Raw genomic sequence first — 20,415 nt, 5'->3', positions numbered from 1 at the left:
TTTTTTTTTTTTTTAACTTTAACGACTTACGATTGGCTGCGAGACAAACTGAAAGCGATTGTAGAGAAACAAAATTGAGAGTTAGTGTGGAGAAGGGTGAAGGAATTAATTCCAGTACGAACCAAGTGGAATGGCAATAGAAGCAGGCGAATAACAATATCAAGGGCAGGAATTAAGCTGCAAATTACTATCCAAAGCAAACAATAGCATAATGGGCAAGGAAACATAACACTAGGTGCGCTTGGAATAATAATTAGCCGGAGACATTGTTGAGGATTACTTCGGTGCTGGTTCATGCAAATGCAATCTGTCCAAGCCTAACACGCGTCGGAGCTGGGCGTCGGCGCTTAGTAACCCTTTACTGGTACTTGCCCGCTCACTTCATTACTTTAGTTAACGATATATATATATATATATATATATATACTATTTTTTATTTTAAATATACAAACCCGTACAAGCACATGTACATAACGAACACGTATGTAAAACGGATGTAGATACAAAACTATTTATATAGTGAGTAGTTTAATATAGACATAAAAAAAAAATATATCAATGAAATGGAAAAACTAAACCAAGAATTTCTTCTCTGTCTTTAAAATGTTAATATAAATAATATAAAAACCCAATAAAAATACTTCGTAAGGCATTAATATATTTTTATTACTGGGTGTTTATTATGTCATGTATGTGTTTATGTTACTTGACGTCTGCTAGCAATGTTGAATTTGTTACATCAAACTTTTTTTTTATGATGTGTTAATAAAATAACGCGTCTCAAATTAAGTACATTCATGTCAATATCTGACTTAAATATTTATTTTTTCTTTTATTAATATTTTAATATAAACATATTTACTACAGCTTATATCCTCCATACTCTTTATAACATAATCCAAACTATTTATTTTCAGGTTGTAATCTCTAATAACCCTTTATCATATTAACCAAACCTTGTTGTCTTAATACATTGCGTGCCATGTACTTCGTCTGTTTAAAAGATCGTACTATTTAATTTTCTCCTTTTTTATTAATTTTAAAATCGCTTTGTTTCGAATTTTTAACATTAAAATTCATTCTTTGTGTTCATCATTTAACCCTTCAGTGCAGTTACTACATTCATTTGCCTAAGCAACCTCGTAAATTCTGATCTCACTACTTAAATATTTTCCGTGCTCTATCATTAGTCGTAAGATCTGTTCAAATCGTATTTTATCTACCCATTAATTTTCAACATATGTTAAACTATACTTTAAAAGTGTAGTTTTAAAATGTTCTTATTTTTTGATTTTCTCATTTTAAATGTTTTATTAACATAAAAAGCTTCACATAAATATCCTTTTAAGTATCTGTAGTGGCTCTTTTTTTTATGAAATTTCTTTTTGTTTGTACCAACCCATTTTTCATGCTAATTTCATCGTCCTTGCTAGACAATATCTTCTTGTCTAGTACATTCTGAATATTTAATTCCTCATTATCATCCTTTTTTCGTTTTTATTCTTTTTGTAAACTAATTTTATTTCAAGGCAGAAAAAAAATTATATCAACAGGAAATACCACCTTTTTTGACTCTGAATTACCACTCCGTAACAAAACTTTCTTTTTATCCCTTTTGCTTCACCAGTACAGATTAGAAATAAAAAAAACAAACGATCATGCTTCATTCTTGCCTTTTCAACGTGTCTACAAGTTTCTGAGTTTTTCAAATTATAAGTAACTGTTCTTTCTCTTTGTTTAAGGGTTACCTTTGTTAAAAAATTAAATTTTATTCTAATTTTAATTATCAAATTATTGAACAAATTTTTAAATAAAATGAAAGGGTAATCACAAAGTTCTCAAGAGGCTTTCATAATCTATTCTACTCGTGAAAATAATGGAAAATGTTCATGTAAACGTATGTCCTAAAATGGGCTTCGTTAGCCCATTTAACAAAGTTATTGTATGATAAAATAAAGCAGGAATTTATACCCCAATTTACTGGATTTTACCCTAGATTTCTCAAAAACTATAAGGGATACGATTCTGGAACCTATTTAATTCAGTTTACCAGGTAAAGTATCATAAGAAATATTAATTCCCTTAATTACAGTCCTAAAATTTCACCACAAACTCATTTGATCGGAATTGCTTGTTCGGAAATTCAAGAGAAATTTTTCACTAGCCGTAACTCGCAAAGGCAGCATTTTAGGACATACTTTTTTTTTGTCATCAGTCATTTGACTGGTTTGATGCAGCTCTCCAAGATTCCCTCTCTAGTGCTAGTCGTTTCATTTCGGTATACCCCTTACATCCTACATCCCTAACAATATGTTTTAAATATTCCAAACGTGGCCTGCCTACACAATCTTTTCCTTCTAACTGGCCCTCCAATATTAAAGCGACTATTCCAGGATGCGTTAATATGTGGCCTGTAAGTCTGTCTCTTCGTTTAGCTATATTTTTCCAAATGCTTCTTTCTTCATCTATTTGCCGTAACACCTCTTCATTTGTCACTTTATCCACCCATCTGATTTTTAACATTCTCCTGTAGCACCGCATTTCAAAAGCTTCTAATCTTTTCTTCTCAGATACTCCGATCGTCCAAGTTTCACATCCATATAAAGCGACGCTTCAAACATATACTTTCAAAAATCTTTTCCTGATATTTAAATTAATTTTTGATGTAAACAAATTATATTTTTGACTGAAGGCTCGTTTTGCCTGTGCTATTCGGAATTTTATATCGCTCCTACTTCGTCCATCTTTAGTAATTCTACTTCCCAAATAACAAAATTCTTCTACCTCCATAATCTTTTTTCCTCTTATTTTCACATTCAGTGGTCCATCTTTGTTATTTCTACTACATTTCATTACTTTCGTTTTGTTCTTGTTTATTTTCATGCGGTAGTTCTTGCGTAGGACTTCATCCATGCCATTCATTGTTTCTTCTAAATCCTTTTTAGGACATACGTTTATATTAAATTTTTCCATTACTTTGACGAGTCAAATAGATTATGAAAGTCCCGGAGACGCACTCTATATATAAGTAACGTAGATGCCTTTTATTTAATTATTTGGAGAAAACTTATTTAATACTTTGTACTGCAGTGTAAAATTTCATTAAAAACTATTGTACAACTAAAAAAATCAATTTTTATGATAGTTAAAAAAAAGGCTTGTGAAAATTGTCTTACTTCTGATGCTCACAATAATACTAATCAACAATGATTAGCAGCAAAAGAAAAAAAACTGTTGATTTGACTGTGATAATGTTCCATAGTTAACGTTTTATCAGTCACTATATGGAAATGTAAACTTCTCAAGAGGAAAAGCTACTACCCCATTACTTAACCGAAAACACTTCTTTGTTAATCCCTAAACTCTGTATAGCACGATGGTAACAACATAATATAAATAAATCAACCTTTGGGTTGACTAACATAGGTATAAACAGTACTTCTGACTGATTTATTTCTATTAAAACAAGTGCTTTTAGCTTTGGAACGGTAGTATTTTCTTTTAATCTTAAAACCAGAGAAACCTAGTTCAGCTAAAGAGAGATATTCAGAGAGAAATAAGATCGCTACGTGTTTGATAGTAATGCTATATTAGACTACATTTATTAAATATAATACTGTGATTCCATAGTTCAGTAGAATCGATTATCGGAAAACTCTATCCATTGAATTCGACTGTACAGGGCTATAAACTTCAAGGTATCGAGTTTTTATTAAAATAAACGCTATCGATTTTTTTATTATATACTACGTGCAGTAGTCAGAAGAAATGATTTAAACAGATAACTTCTGATATTATCTTTCCATAAAGACAGTAAAAGATTAGTGAAACGCAAAATTACATTATGTGATGAAAAAATATGATTGTCGGTGCGGCAAGATAATTTCATGTATCCTTTAATATTGTACAATTCATTCATCTGTTTCATAAGCATGATGATTTTTTAACACTGTTTTGCCTACTTTAACCGATTATTAATGATACTAATAATTACTAATAAAAGTAATTACATGAAAATAATAAATAATTAATATATATGTATATGTATTACATATTTTTATGATAATACTCGTAAATAAATAATAAATAAATTATTATTATTAAAAGGAATAAAAAAGGAATAATTAATTTTAATATGTAATTAAAATTTTATAATTACGATCCTTTAATTTAAAAATAATTTATTTACTATATGCTAGAAGTTGAATCAACGATTTTTCTGTTCATATTTACGTTTGTATACATCATCGGATGTATCTCTGTCTCTCTCTCTTATGAGTTTTTATTTACGCAATTTATTATTTCTGCATATATTTTTAGTGGATAATATTATGTTTACTAATTTTTTTTTTTGGTTAACCTCCAAGAACATCGCTTCGGTATTGCTTCGGAGAATGAGATGAATGATTTGTAGCGTGCGTGAAAATGCCATGTCTGACCAGGATTCGAACCCGGGACCTCCGGATGAAAGGCCGAGACGCTACCACTCGCACCACGGAGGCCCGCAAGTGTTTACTAATATTGCTGATCCTTATGTTCACATCTGATAAAAATTTAGTATATAAAGAATTACAATTTTTTTTATATATATATTTTTTCATTTGCGATTGTAATAATATTTTTTATTGTATAACTACTCTTTAAAAATTGATTATTATATACATTTATATAATAAAGGTGCACTCTTTAATTAGTTTTATTATCAATAAATTCGGATGATTCCCGAGCCTGCCGCGCTGGTGGTCGCCGGCGTGATATCCATTGCTCTTTTGACAAGGGAACACCAGGCGGGCTACATGAGTTGAAGACCTGGAGATCATAGCCGAAGAGGAACGGACGCAAACGTTTCTTACATAGCAAGACACCTGGGAACACGAGACCAGGGGCGATGGACCGCAAGGCTTATCCCTCTGGTCAGACCATGGACAGAGCGGCGGCATGGAGAGGTGGAGTACTACGCGAGTCATTGGTACTTTAGCGCTTATCTCCATGCCATAAAAAAAACGCTGTCCCCTGACTGCTTCTATTGGCCCGGTGTACGGGAGGACGCCGAGCAGACCTATAATACGCTCGATGGGTGGCAGATCGAGGGACACTAGAAGCAAATTTCGGAGCACTGAGCCCCCACAACGTGATTGCGAAGATATTCCGTGACCTGAGCAGCTGGGAGAGTGTGGCCCGATTCATTCGTCGAGAGCATTCTCAGGACCAATAAGAGTGAGTGATTTAGATAGTCGTGAAATTAAGTAGCAGTCTTCCAAGTTAGGACAAGAGGACTCGGCCTGACGTAATATGGTAAACGGTTCCGGGTCGAGTCCTGGTAAAAAGGTGGTAATGGTGAGGGGGGCTAGTCGGTAGTCTGCTGATTGCGGTTGGATAAGACCTCCAGTCCGACACTCCGTGCCTGATAAGACCCGACACTCTGTGCGTAAATGTATTTTCCCCTCCCTCCCAACCTACAAAAAAAAAAAATTGGTTACTTAGTATTAGTAATAGTAATTATTATGAAAATTCTTAATATACCTAACCGCATATTATTACTAATATATTAAACATTAACTAAAACTCAATAAAAAAAAAAAAAAAAATGGAAGGATGATAAAATTAGAAAAAATAAACATTTAACAGTGTTAAAAATAAAAATGAAAAAAAAATTAATTCTCTAAATCCAGCAGAATGGTACAACCACTCTATGAAATTGATATACAGTATAGATATACTTCATATAGATCCCTTCTGCAATAACGATAGTTATTTAAAATGTTTTAATAGGTAAATATTTTATGAAGAATTAGGTGGAAATAATTATTTTAAGATATATTTGTAATTTAAAAATAACAATTGCGAATATATAATTTTACAATTCATTTCACTGTTACCATTTATAAAATATTACAAAACTCTCTGAAAGGTCTTTGGAACAATTTTAATTTAAATTAAATTCAAAGAATTTCTTTAAGAAAAACTACTGCACCGATGAATTTTTTAAATAATAAAAATAAGCTCTACAAAGAAAAAACCTTTTAATTACGTATTTAAATTAAAAATGTTTGATGTAGGCGCCATATTAAAGATAGAAATTTTCAAAATAACTTACTTTAATTTAGCCTCTACTATAAAAAGTTATAATTTAAAGAAGAAAAAATATACATTTCTTTCGATGTATATTATTTGTTAAAATTATTTAATAATCTTTTATCAGTTTTCTTTTTAATTTAAAATACGAGTCATACGAAAACATTGCTCGAATGACAAAAACCATTTCCAAAAAAAATCAACCTGATTCTTAAACACTACAAAAGGAAAGCAGCGAAACAACAAAAGAGACTACACACATATTCTGCAAATTTACATTTTCTGGAATTATTAGGTTTGCATTTTGTTTCGGAAGACTTTATTCATATCATTTTACTGAGAATATTTGATTACATATAAAATATTTTTATATGTATTATTTATATTTTATAGTTTATTTAACTAATATTAATATTAATAAAAAAAAGGAAACAAATTAGAAAACTCTCTAAAAAGTAAAAAAATAAGAATTAAATCAAATTAAAATTAAAAAAAAAAAAAAAAATATTAACAAATATAAAAATGCAATGAAAAGTAAAAAATAAAAAATATAAATATCTAATAAATAACCAATAATTGAATGTAATAATTATTAAATTTTAAAATTAAAATTAATGAAAATATTTAGTTAAATAAAAGCGTGGCGCAGTTTTTATAATTTATTTAAAACAACACAACATTTATTTTTACAACAATTAATCTTCATTTTAATTTTCAATAACGACGGAGGAGGCGGAAAGGTCTGCTGGAACCTCTCCAGTTAAGACTGACTATCTACAAGTAACAATCTGGAAAAATGCACCCACTCGCTTTCTTTGTACCTTTTATCTTCGAATTCAGCTTGTATTCTAAGCCAAATTGAACGCACTCTTTCCGCTAAAAGTTTCATTTTAACTAATTATGAATCTTTATTTAACGAATTCATAATTACGATTACAATTATAATAATGATAATAATTAATAATTTTTTCAGATTACTGTCAAAATGTAATAACTTTGTGCAAGACATCTAAATTTAACTTTTATTTTTAGTCTTATTAACCCTTAAAGGTTATCTCGGTGCAACTTTGAACCATCAAAGAATTAAAACTCGAGTTATTTTATTACAGATAAATAAAGCATATACATATACTAAACAACCTCATTAAACAAAAAATATATTTTAAAATACAGCAAATGTCTTTAAATACTGATTCGAAAAGATTGTTATAAAAACTGCGCCACGCTTTTATTAAACTAAATAATTTCATTACTTTTAATTTTAAAATTTAATAATTATTACATTTATTTGTTAGATATTTATATAATTTATTTTTTACTTTTTAGAGGGTTTTTCTAATTTGTTTCCTTTTTTATTAATGTTAATATTAATATTAGTTAAATAAAAGTTTTTTAAAAAAATAATTTTTTATATATAATCAAATATATTTTTGTAATTTTTTTTTAAGAAAAAAAAAAAAGTAAAAATATTTATTTTTACACATCGAAGTTACATACGTGTACCAAATTTCAATCATTTTCATACGATAGATCATGAGAAATGAAAATTTTTAACTTAATGCATGAATTTAACGTATGGGTATCGCGTGGGGGTGGGTCATATCAAATTCCGACACCGTAGTGTATTGTCATCGAAGTTACATACGTACACCAAATTTCATTGATTTTCATACGATAGATCAAAAGATATAGCAGTTGCAATATTTGATTACTTCTAAAGCGAGTTAAATAAAAGCTTTTAAAAAAATGGATCTTCAGATTTTTTATGTTGGTCATGTTACTTTTCATTAAGAAAAATTTTCCATTAAGCTATTTGAGAGATACTACGGGATCACCTGATAAACATTTTCTACAGTTAAAACAAAATTGCGTCTTCAAAACTGACTTATTTGTTCGAAAGTAACACGTACAAATATACTCATTTAACAGGTAGGTACATAACACTATACAGTAAAGTAATTTTACTTAAAATTTCAAGTAGTTTTAAACACTTAAAATTAATTTTTTCTTTCTTTTCATACTTGCTCAATTTAGTACTTTCTCAGTTTGTATATTCATTGTTTAAATAAATATATAATATTAATATGAACTTAACGAGTTCCCTCTTATTTAATAGATTTGTATATCATAACTTAATCAACAATAACCAACGGTTTTATTGATTTTTTCTACTTAATTACCGAAACAGTTCCTATTTTTATCTTCCAACCGGTTATCCGTTCCCGTTTTTATTACTGTATAATTTATAATCACGTTCCGATCTGAACAAAATATTTATTTTTCAATATTATTCATTTTTTAACGAATTTTGTTCAAACAAAAATTTGTGAAATTATCACTACCAGATTATTGAATATAATAAATGCTTTATTGCATGATGTTTCCCTTCTTCTTTATTTATAATGTGTCGACAATTTACGAAGTGATATACTGTTATCGTTCAATTCTTTTTCCTTATATTACTGTTTTTATTATGATATTGTTTTGCTCGTAGATTTATAGCAATACATGTATGTATACAGTCTATAAATTATTAAAACTAAATAGTAACTCGTTATTTTTCTTTGATATTATTATATGAAATTCTTTTAAGGTCTACATAAATACGGATAAATTTATGTTCTTCTGTAATATTTTCTGAAAGCTAGATCACACGATTTATCTCTATGTTTATTTCTATTTCACTTTATCATCTAAAAATTCTCAATTTTTATTTTGTTAATAATTGTAATACAGATCTTAAACGAGAAGAAAATACTTCTCAATGTTTCTCACACTACAATATATCGGAGCTGACAAAAATGTGGATTTTAAAAAATATAGTCAGATTTCTCAATGTTGCATGCTGATACTATTTTTAATACATAATAATAATAAAACTATAATGTTTTTGCAATATTTTTTTTTGTAATATCATTGCTTATCAATAATTGTTTTATTTGGTAATATTTCTGTTCTATCTTAAAAAACATAAAAATAATTTTTTTATTCTTAACCATATTAGAACTATATTGGTTCTCATCTTTGCCAATTAGTATTTTCTTCCTTTTTTTGTTTAGCTTTCGGAACCACCGTAAGGTATTATTTCAGCCAGTAGACTTGATATGTATGAATGCATGCTGACTAACCTGAAGATTAACAACTCACTTCATTAAATAATAATGAAAAATTGAGGCATACATAATTTTCAATTACCTCTCAACCGACTCAATTCATCATTATTGAAATTATTTAAAAAAAAAAAAGAAGAAGAAGAAAACCAGCCTTTGTTCAGTTTTTGGTCAAGGTCGCAGACAATACGTTGTTCGAGAGCTAACAATTTTGTCGATTTCGCAATACCGGGCTAGAATTTGTCAACAAATCAATGAACGGTGTTATAAACAACATACCAACGAAATTATAACTTCATCAATATAACACATGATTATTTATTATTACAATTTTGTTCAGAGTGTGGGAATGACGATGTCTGCTGTCTGTCGAGCAGTTCTCTTCGTGCGGTGGGTGTGTTTATTGATATATTTTATTTATCAATATTTTTGTTATCAATGAATCATCGGGCTTAGCTCTTTAGAAGATTTAAATAACCTAAAGACTTTATTTAATTCTTACTTACTGTTCGCGGCTGTTTCTGGATTGACGGAATATAATAAAAAAGCTAAAATTATTTATGTATAAATAATATATTGTGTTCCATAAGATTGACCGCGCTATGTTGTCGTGCTGTACGTTAATTATGTGTTTGAATTCCTGTAATTTTTATTTGTGAATGTAATGTTTATTCAATGCAGACTGTATTATTCTCGTATTTTTACATGGATTTGAATACTAGATTGTGGATACCGGTGTTCTTCGGTGGTTGGGTTTCAATTAACAACACATCTCAGGAATGGTCAAAATGAGACTGCACAAGACTATACTTCATTTACAATCATACATATCATCCTCTGAAGTATTATCTGAAAGGTAATTACCGAGGTTAAACAGGAAAAAGAAAGACTGTATTATTCTCAGTTTAGTCTTCTGTTCTTGTAGCATAAATATCATTTACCGTATTATTTTTCTTTAGTTTACTATATAGTTGATACATAAACACTTCTTGCGATTCTGGTATAATTAAAAATTTAACAAACTTTAAATAATGTTGATATGCTTTATTATTTTTTTTTCTTTTCTCTTTCGTAATCACTACTCAATCCAGACCATCAGATCCTCTCAGAACAGTCTTTTTGATTACACTATCAACTAAGATCAATTTTATTATACTTTTGATAAACGCAAAATAACCTTATTAACTTATTTTTTATCATTATCCTCATCAAATTTTGGGAGATTTATGGACAATCGGACCCGTACAGATAGTTTATCATGTAAAAACTATTTTTGTCAAGAACGTGTATAATATAAATTGTTTTATTTTATAAGGAATGTCTATTATTGTATTTTACTATAAATAGAAATAATTATGCTTTTATTAAACAAAACGTTACGTTCAACAATTCAATTTGACACGATGTGTAAAAAAGAAATATATACGAGTATATATTATATATATATATATATATATATATATATATATATAGATACATATATTATATATATATATATATACCGTGTGTTCCACGAAAAGGTATACGCTTTTGATTTAGTATCACTCACCCGTTCCCCCAATGATTCTATACAAATTTTACAGTCCTTTTAACGAAGGTTCTGAAAATGTCCTGTGAAAATTTCAACCTTCTAGGATTTATAGAAACAAAATGGTAACTTTCAAATAAAAACATCAATTTCAGATAAACTTTATACATTATAAAAACGCTGTTAAAAATGATAATAATTAGTAAAAACAAGCTGGTAAAAACAAATGATAATTAGATCTAGAATAATTCAACACACTTAGAATTATTAATGGTTATGACTAATTATTAACTTGTTTTATTAAATTTGAACAGCTGTTTAGCAATACATTATCTGTTTTTAATAATTTTTACTAGCTATTTTGTAATGAAAACAAAAGTGGTTTATCTGAAGTTGTTCTTGTTTGAAAGTCGCCATTTTGTTTGTATAAATGGTGAATTATATAGTAATGGTTAAAGGTTGAAATTTTCACAGAAAATTTCTAGAACCTTTGTTAAAAAGCCTGTAAAGTTTCAATAGAATCGATGGAAAGAATGGACGAGTACTACTAAATCAAAAGCGTAAGTATACCTCTTCCTGGGACACTGTATTTATATATTATTGAAAACTAACCGCTCTTCCGTCATATATAAAGTTATTAATTTAAATGAAGAAGGTTATTAAATATCTTCCCTTAGTACCTTAACTTTCTTCATTGTACCTTAACTTGGTAAGAAAATTATTAAAAGAACAAAACAAGAGTTATGATATTAATGTTATTACATGATGAAGTACTTTCCTCTCCCACACAGCTAATTATATAGTAATATTTCAAAAATACCTTTTCTCACAAATACCACTTTGTCCCTGTCATGATTCATTTTAAATACTATATTCATATTCTAATTGGGCTTAAAATCGATTCTAAAGAATATTTTATTTAAAAGAAAAAACAAATTAAATAATGATTATGGGCTGAAACACTTATTACTTAGACAATGGACTGGAAAACTCTCGGTTAAAAAAAAAGGTTCTGATCGTGCGAGAACTATTGACACAACTATTAAGTAGTGCCGGCCTCCGTGGTGCGAGTGACAGTGTCTTGGCCTTTCATCCGTAAGTCCCGGATTCGAATCCCGGTCAGTCATGGCATTTTCACACATGCTACAAATCATTCATCTTGTTCTCTGAAGCAATGGCTAACGGTAGATCCAGATGTTATAAAAAAATAAAAATAATAAGTAATATAGGATATTATATTTTTAGTATTTTTCTGGACGCTTAACTTGAGCATAAATTCGAGTTTGGTTAATTTAAAAAAGGGTACTTTTCTTAGATTTTCTTATGAGAAGTAAAGGGGAAATTTTGTAATGAAATAAAAATTCATATTTAAAAAAAGTTTTACATAAATTAAGTCTACCTTCATAGACTGCTATAAAGTGATAGATTATTTAGATTAAATTATAAAGGGAAAGATATAATGATATATAATAATAACATATAATCCAACATTAATGCTTAAGGATAAATCTGGTAAAATTGTACATAATAATAAAGAAAACGCGGAAATCCTTGCAGAAGCTTTTAATAAGCTTTTGAAGTGTTAATACAGAAATTAAAACGCCAGAATCAAACAGAAAACCGCCGACTTATAAAGAAGTAGAAAATGCACTTAAAGAACTTAAAAATAATAAAGCAAGCGGAGAAGAGCAAACAGTTGCAGAAATTTGGAAAAATGCAGGAGAATCAGTTAAGAAATCTTTGCATAATTCTCTGGTTAAAATTTGGGAATCCGAAAAACTTCCAGAACATTGGACGACAGCTACTATACATCGTTTACACAAAAAAGGCGACAAGGCAAATCTAGACAATTATCGTGGAATTTCGTTACTAAATTGTACGTATAAAATTTTATCTAGAATTATTTACAATAGAATTAAGGACGAACTAGAAAGCGAGCTAGGCGATTATCAAGGTGGTTTTCGGCCTTGGCGCAGTTGTCCAGATCAAATTATTACTTTGAAATTACTTATAGATATTTATAATAGAAAGCAAAAACAGATGATTATTTCTTTTATTGATTTCAAAAAAGCGTACGATTGCATACATAGGCCTTCGATGTTAAAAATTCTGAGAAATCTCGGATTGGATCCTAAATTGGTAAATATGATCGGTTTAACATCGAACAATACAAAGTCTAAAGTGAAGTTTCGTGGCGGATTTTCCGAACCTTTTTACATAAAATTCGGACTGAGACAAGGCGACGGACTTTCGCCTTTATTGTTTAATTGTGCACTAGAATATCTGATGCGGGAATGGTTTAAAATTAATCCAAAAAAATATTCACATAGGATACAAAAGAGATAACTTAAATTTAAATTGCCTAGGATTTGCCGACGACTTAGCTTCCTTAGCTAATAGTATCGCAGAAGCCAGAATACAAATAACAAGTATAGAAGAACTTGCGAATAAAATTGGACTTAAAATTTCTTATGAAAAGACTAAAATGATGGCTATAGATCCTTTAGTTATTAATTCTGTGCATATTAATGGAAACAAAGTAGAAATTGTAGAAAAATTTAAATATCTTGGAGAGATCATTACTTGTAATTGTAACGAAAATCAAAATTGGACCGAAAGACTTAATAAATTATTTAAAGTGCTACAAGTAACCAAAAATACTTACAACAAAAAATCGCTCTCGACTAACACTAAAATTAGCCATTACAAAACTGTGGTTAAACCGATAATTACTTACTCGAGCGAGACTTTATTTAGATTAAATCAGAAAAATAGGACTGAACCTTTGCTTGATGTTGAACGCAGGATTCTTAGAACCTGCGTAAACAAAAAATATAAACATGAAAATCAGTACAGATTATCGCCTAATAAATTTCTGTACGGAAACTTGTAATCCTTAATCGATACTATGAAAAAGAAGCGAATTTCTTTCTGCGCACACTTGCTAGGATTACTAAGAGAATTATCGATCGATTTTGGTCTTTAAAAAATCCGCCATTATGGATCAAAGAAATTAAAGAAGACATGCAAGAATTAAATTTGACTTAACGAAGATTTACTTAATAAATCCGAAAAATAAAAATTTGTTATTAAAGATCCGAATACCAACTCTAAAGTAAGAACTTTTAATTATACAAAAAGGGTTTATTCAGAAGAGAATCGTAAAGCAAGATCATTAAGAATGACTAAATATTGGGAGAAAGTAAAAGCTAAGAACTTAAAGGCCAAAAGATCGGTAAAAAAGACTTGAATTATTCTGTCTAAAGTGGTCATTTGCGGCCTTAAAAGTAATAAAAAAAATAAATAAATAAATAAAAAATAACAAACGAATTGATGAGAAAAATGTAAAATAAACACACGATCTCTAAATATCATCGTTTATTTCCGGTTTGTAATACAAATTTCAAGTTGTCTTCTTTTATAAATAAAAGTGGAACAGTTTTTATTATATATATTATTTGTTGAGTACATCATACATTTATTCATTTATGCGGGAACTTTGCCAGTAATACTTAAACCATCTAAATTCATTCGAGACTTACGTTAAGTCGAGGTTACGTTTTGTAGGTAGCTTTATCAAATTTCTAGATATATTATCTTCCCCATTCATAAACGTGTCTTTATATTCTTGTGAACATATATTTATCTAGCGAACCTACTAATTATTAATATATGTTTCTTAACAGAAAGAACTGGACAGTACAGTAAATTTCATAGTTAAGAACACCGCTCTAGGGTTAAGGTTTACAGAGTAGCTGATGATACCACTGCAAGGGTAAGAAACTTTCAAGATTAAAGTAAATCGTTTGTTTTGCAGTGTAACTACAATATATTACTTTCAAAATTAATTTATTGTTATAATAATGGAAAATATCAACAATAAAAGAATTTTAAAACAATTAAAATGTATTTTATTCTAAATTATAATCTTTATTAATTTTAATAACAGAGAGTTGTTAAAACATTAATTTTATCCCATTACATTACCTCCTGTTAAGTGTGATGGGTTATAGTTGGGTACGGTATATATATCCGTACGTAATATAACTTCGGACTTAAGGAATTGACAACCCCTCCTCAAGTAAATTTTTGGTGACAAAGAAAATTAAATATATGGAAATATATCTTGTTGCAGCGTATATTTGAACTGGTTAACACGAAATGTTTCAACAGTAATGCGTTTTTTTCACCCTGGGAAAAATATGAATTTTAGGCAGAATGAACATCTGCTGCCTGGGAAGATCCTTACTATTTTCAAGGTAGATTTGTTGGTCTTGCGCCCCGGTTCCTTTATGTATGGATCGTTCCTTTTTACTATAAATAATTCATTTTCCTTACTTTATTAGTCATTTATTGGTTCTCTGGATGTAGATCTGACCTTGATAAATTCATGTTGAGGATATCGGGATCTGTACAGCCACTTTATTCTTGATGTTCCCCGATGGGGAGGAGTCTGTAAACTCATACTGTTATTCGGTTTCGTATTCAATGGTCGGTGAATAACCCTAGTACCTGTAGTAATTATCATATAACGCCGACCAAGCCTACTAATCTTGTCTTAAATACAATCCAACTCCAATATAATTTGAATAATTTAACAGAGATATGCAGAAAGCATACAACCAGCATTACAATCACACTGAGAGAACGGATTATAATTTTGTACAACATATTAACCTCTATGCATTACAAGTTGTGCGATTTATTCAGAAAGTAACTTTTAATTTGGATTGTTTTCTAAATAACTTAGTCCGATTGTAAATATAATTCACGATAAAAATAATACTTTATAATTATAAAATAAATTTATTAAATGTACTTACAATGAACATTAACAAGTATACGTTTACTGACGGACGGTGGTATACTGTTTGATGCTATACAAAGATAGGCTCCCATTTCTGATCTGGTAATTTTTGATAATTTTAGAATTTCTCCTTGAAAATGAGTCACTGAAACAGAAATAAAATTATAAATATTACGTCTTACTTATTAAAAAAACAAACTTCATAATACTTAATTAAAAAAATTAGCGTAATATTTACACATCACAGTATTTATTTTATTTTAATTTGTAGATAACGTGTTTATCGCGGGAATTCATCTTTTTTAGAAAGTTTTTACGTTGTAGTTAAATTTTATTATGTCAATATATGGGTAACCTTTTTCTATGGAAAACAAATTAGAGGTCGAAGGATTTTGAAAAATAATGGTTATCTATTTTCTGGTTTACCGTTATCTGGTAAAAATAGTATAGTTAAAGTAGGAATACATGCTGAGACGCCTCCTCCGAGAGTGGCAAGCCCGCTGGGATCAAGCTTCCATTGGCTGATGGACTCGCTGATTTGGCAGATCGAGCCGTGGGCAACCGGAACTTCGGTGAGGTACCCTACTGGTTGACCCAATTTCTGACAGGCCATGGGGTGTTTCTTCGGAAGGCATAAATCTAAAATCTACACTATCGGGGTGAATTTACCGATGTAGATGTCCCTCGGGACATCTGCATCGGTGGCATTTCAACAAGGCCTGAACTGAACGCTGTGGAATGTGATCAGTTTGAGGGCGAGATGTCCTCCGTTAAAGCCACTACTGGCTAGAACGGAGGTGGTGGTGTAGCGACCTGACACGCTACGAGGCGGGATCTTCTCCCCTCGGGAGGAATCGAAATGGCCATGGGGCGTTCCGGGTATACTTACATGCCAGGAGGAGGGCAGACAACCCCCTCTGTTTATACTGTGAGGAGTTGGACACATCGGAACACGTCGTGTTTGACTGCCGGACGTGGGTCACCGATCGCCACGGCCATGAAATGATCACTGGGCGCCTTGCAGTCGAAAACGTAATCGAGCATATATTGTTCGGAGTGGAGGAGTTTCGGGCAATAACCAGTTTTATCACAATTATTCTTCAACAGAAAAGTCCAGCGGACGGAGCGGCGAGGGGATGAGGGACAGCCCCCTGCGGAGCTGCCGTTCGTCGGTGCATGCACTGATGGACGGTAGTGATGAGATACTGGGACTCCGTCGTCCCTTCGTGAAGAAGACCGACACCCTCTGTGGGTTCCCTTCACGGATCCCCACATTAGAGGCTAAAGTGTCAGGACCGAGTGTCAACATGAAAAGATCAACAAGAAGGCCGAAGAACGCGACCGGTGGAGTGGTGAAGTGAAGGATAGCTCCCTGCGGAGCCGTCGCTCGTCCGTGCTTGCGCAGGTGGGTGGCAGTGATGATGCACGGAGACTCCGGATTACCCCTTGCCCAAAGGCACCACCTGGGGCTGTATAGTGCTTGAAAGTGTATGTTTGGAGTGTCGCTTTATATGGAAGTGAAACTTGGACGATCGGAGTGTCTGAGAAGAAAAGATTAGAAGCTTTTGAAATGTGGTGCTATAGGAGAATGTTAAAAATCAGATGGGTGGATAAAGTGACAAATGAAGAGGTATTGCGGCAAATAGATGAAGAAAGAAGCATTTGGAAAAATATAGTTAAAAGAAGAGACAGACTTATAGGCCACATACTAAGGGTCGCTTTAATATTGGAAGGACAGGTAAAAGGAAAAAATTGTGTAGGCAGGCCACGTTTGGAATATGTAAAACAAATTGTTAGGGATGTAGGATGTAGAGGGTATACTGAATGAAACGACTAGCACTAGATAGGGAATTTTGGAGAGCTGCATCAAACCAGTCAAATGACTGAAGACAAAAAAAAACCTAAGAAAATTCTGTTAACAAACATTTTCGTAAACGAAAAATGTAAGAATTACATTAATGTAGAGTATTTCTATTTATGAAACTTCAAAAGTGGATTCTTCTCCTAAAAAGATAATTTTACCCACCGGGAAGGAAATTAGTAAATGAATTCATAATCGATGAAGCAAGTAAACTGTAGAACTATATCCACTGGAAAAAATTTTCGAACTTTTTAATTGCGGTATAGATAAAAACAAGTGCATCAGCGCAGTAAGTGTGCTCCTAACATATTTACAAAAAATCGCATATAACAAATCTATTTAATGTTTATTTCATTGAATTATAATTTATATTGAAAAAAAAAACAAATGCAAAGCTATTAAATTTATAAGAATACCCTTCATAATACAGGCTGTTAGAAATTACTTAAAATAATTGTTACGTAAATAAGTGATCTCAGGATGTAAATAAACGAAAACAAACCCGGGCAGATAATAATAATATTACCGGATTTATAAACCAGTACTAAATATTTTAATGAAACGATATCTTGAATTCACCAACTACAGTCAAAAAATTTGGTCCTAACTTTGTATTATGTTTATTTAAATAGTATTATTCTATAGTAATGAATTAAAAAATAATAAAAAAACCCATCAAAGTCGGTTAAAATGTGCGATAAAAGAAAAAATTAATTTCCAAAATATAGGATTTTTTCCAAGTTTTTTCTTTAATGTCTTTATTTATAGTCACATCAACAATTAAAGTTATTAGCAATTGGAGAGTAACTGTAAATGTATCAGTAAATGTATATTCTTGAACTGACTCTGGGTGACCATTTCTGAAACGTGTAGTTAATTAAACCCCAATCACCAAAGAACAACGGGATCCACGACCTAGTATTCAAATACGATTAAAAACTACCTTTGTTAGAATTTGAACCTTAGAACTTTCGACTTCGAAATCAGTTGAATTACGATGACGAGTTTTACCGCTAAAATAACCCGGTGGGTTAGTTTCCATTTAAACTATTTATTTAGAGAGAAATTTAATGTTTTTTACACTTTGTAATATTGGTTGATTTGTAGAGTAAGAGTGGAATTAATGAAATAAAATATGCGCACGCGCTTTAGTTAGAATCACTGAATTAAATAAACAAAAAAATATTATATTTAAATAAAATGATATAATAGTAGATAAATGAAAAATATTATAATTAAATTGTGTGTGTAAGCCGTGCATCAGAAAAAAGCTGTGTAGCGGGAAAATTCTACAGCGGTGTTAGCTTTTTTAAAATTATTCTAAACATGGGTTATAATAATAAAAAAATAAACAAGCATTTAACTTAATCTGTAAAAATAGTATACGCAACACAGCGGTATACTTAAATATCAGTAGAATTTGTTTCATTATATATGCCTCTTTTTACTCATTTATTGTTACATTCCGAAAACCTAGGATAATGTAAATCATGAAAAGAATTATTTGAATTTTTGTTTTAATACTTAGCTAAGTATTATAATAATCATTAAAAATGTTAATACTATAATAAGAAAGATAGATTTTCATAAACTTCAAAATGAAAAAAAGTAAAGTTTTGTATGTTTAAACACATTTTTATTGCATTACTAAATTTGTTCTAAAAGAATAGGATCACTTAACGTTGATGTTTACAGTTTTCAATGTTCTACCGTAAACGAACTTTTGTATAAAATAGCAATGACAGGACGGGATTAACTTAAGCAGAGTATTAAACATGAATGGAGGAGAAAGAGGGATTTTCGAACATTGAATTTCATTCTATCACGATTCAAAGAGTATGAATAATTTAAATTGTAGCTGATGATTATTCAGGGTTTTGGGTTATAGATGAGTGGGTTTGTGTATTTCGAAATGTTGCAATGTACTGAGTTTTTGAATTTTATACTTTATGCGCTGCACGAATTTTCAAAATTTGAAAATGAGTATTAATGCTCCATTATGTATAGTTCATTGCTCTAAAATAAATTTATAGTTTTTTTTAATGATTGTAGGATTCTCTGACAGGCGCATTTGGAATAACTTACCTCTTTGCTCATTATAAAAGGTAACACAAATTAACTTCTACAGTAGGTTGGGTATGAATATTTTTTGATAAGATATACACGTGTAAAATTTTAAACACATCAATGATTAATTTCCTTGTTCATTAAAAAAAGAATATTATAATAACTAAATGTCAGTAAGTGGTTTTAATAATTGAAATTGCTTTCAGACGGGTTAAAAATATATTCAATTACAAACTTATCCCCACATAAATTAGTTTATGATAAATGCTAAAATGAGCGATCTGAAACAACCAATTTTATGAAATAAATTATATAATATATTTGGATAAGCAAAGTTTTGTAGTATAATATACATTTTATATTTGGCTGTAGATAGTACCGGAAAAATTTCTATAACCAATATTTGTATCAGGTTTAAAGAAAAGCTACGATCTAATAAAGAATAAATTAAAATTTAAATACATGAAAATTATTAATTATAATTTTAATTTATAAACAATTAAAACAGATTTAAATATTAGAAAATTTAACGCCATATAACTTTTGTACTCGCGTAAAATTCTATATTGTAAATTTACCATAAACTTTTGTTAACTACGGAATATCTATTTTATATAATGTTTGAGAATTTGAAACGTTGAAAGAGGAGAAAATATTGTCTCATATATCCATTACGCATTCCACGGTACATATTTTGCATATTTCATTAATGCTCACCGTACTATATTCCTCACCTCCCTAGACACCAAACCTTCGTAACACACACGTACCACTCTACAGTTCCCTCATATTCGTATATTACCCTTCACGGCCAAAACACACACACATACAAAAACACTATTGCGTACACACTAACACATATCCATGGATGAGAGCGTTAGCGTGCGGATGAAAAACGGCGATTTGTAAGATAAAAATTGCAAGGACAACAACTCGGTTGGGGGTAAGAACTTAGAAAGGGGAAAAT

General features: G+C 30.3%; 1 protein-coding gene across 1 annotated transcript in view; it reads right to left on the bottom strand.

Moving 5' to 3' along the window:
* The window catches only part of LOC142321294 (lachesin-like), a 467,419-nt gene that overhangs the window by 208,166 nt on the left and 238,838 nt on the right, over nucleotides 1–20,415 (bottom strand). Inside the window, exon 5 of the mRNA XM_075359291.1 lies at nucleotides 15,537–15,665. Coding sequence (XP_075215406.1) covers nucleotides 15,537–15,665 — 129 coding nt within the window. The remainder of the gene's footprint in view (nucleotides 1–15,536; nucleotides 15,666–20,415) is intronic.

Source organism: Lycorma delicatula, chromosome 3 (assembly GCF_047948215.1).
Source record: "Lycorma delicatula isolate Av1 chromosome 3, ASM4794821v1, whole genome shotgun sequence".
Taxonomy (NCBI): Eukaryota; Metazoa; Arthropoda; class Insecta; order Hemiptera; family Fulgoridae; genus Lycorma; species Lycorma delicatula.
The sequence above is the reverse complement of the archived record's forward strand: the minus strand, read 5'-3'. Positions and strand labels throughout refer to the sequence as shown.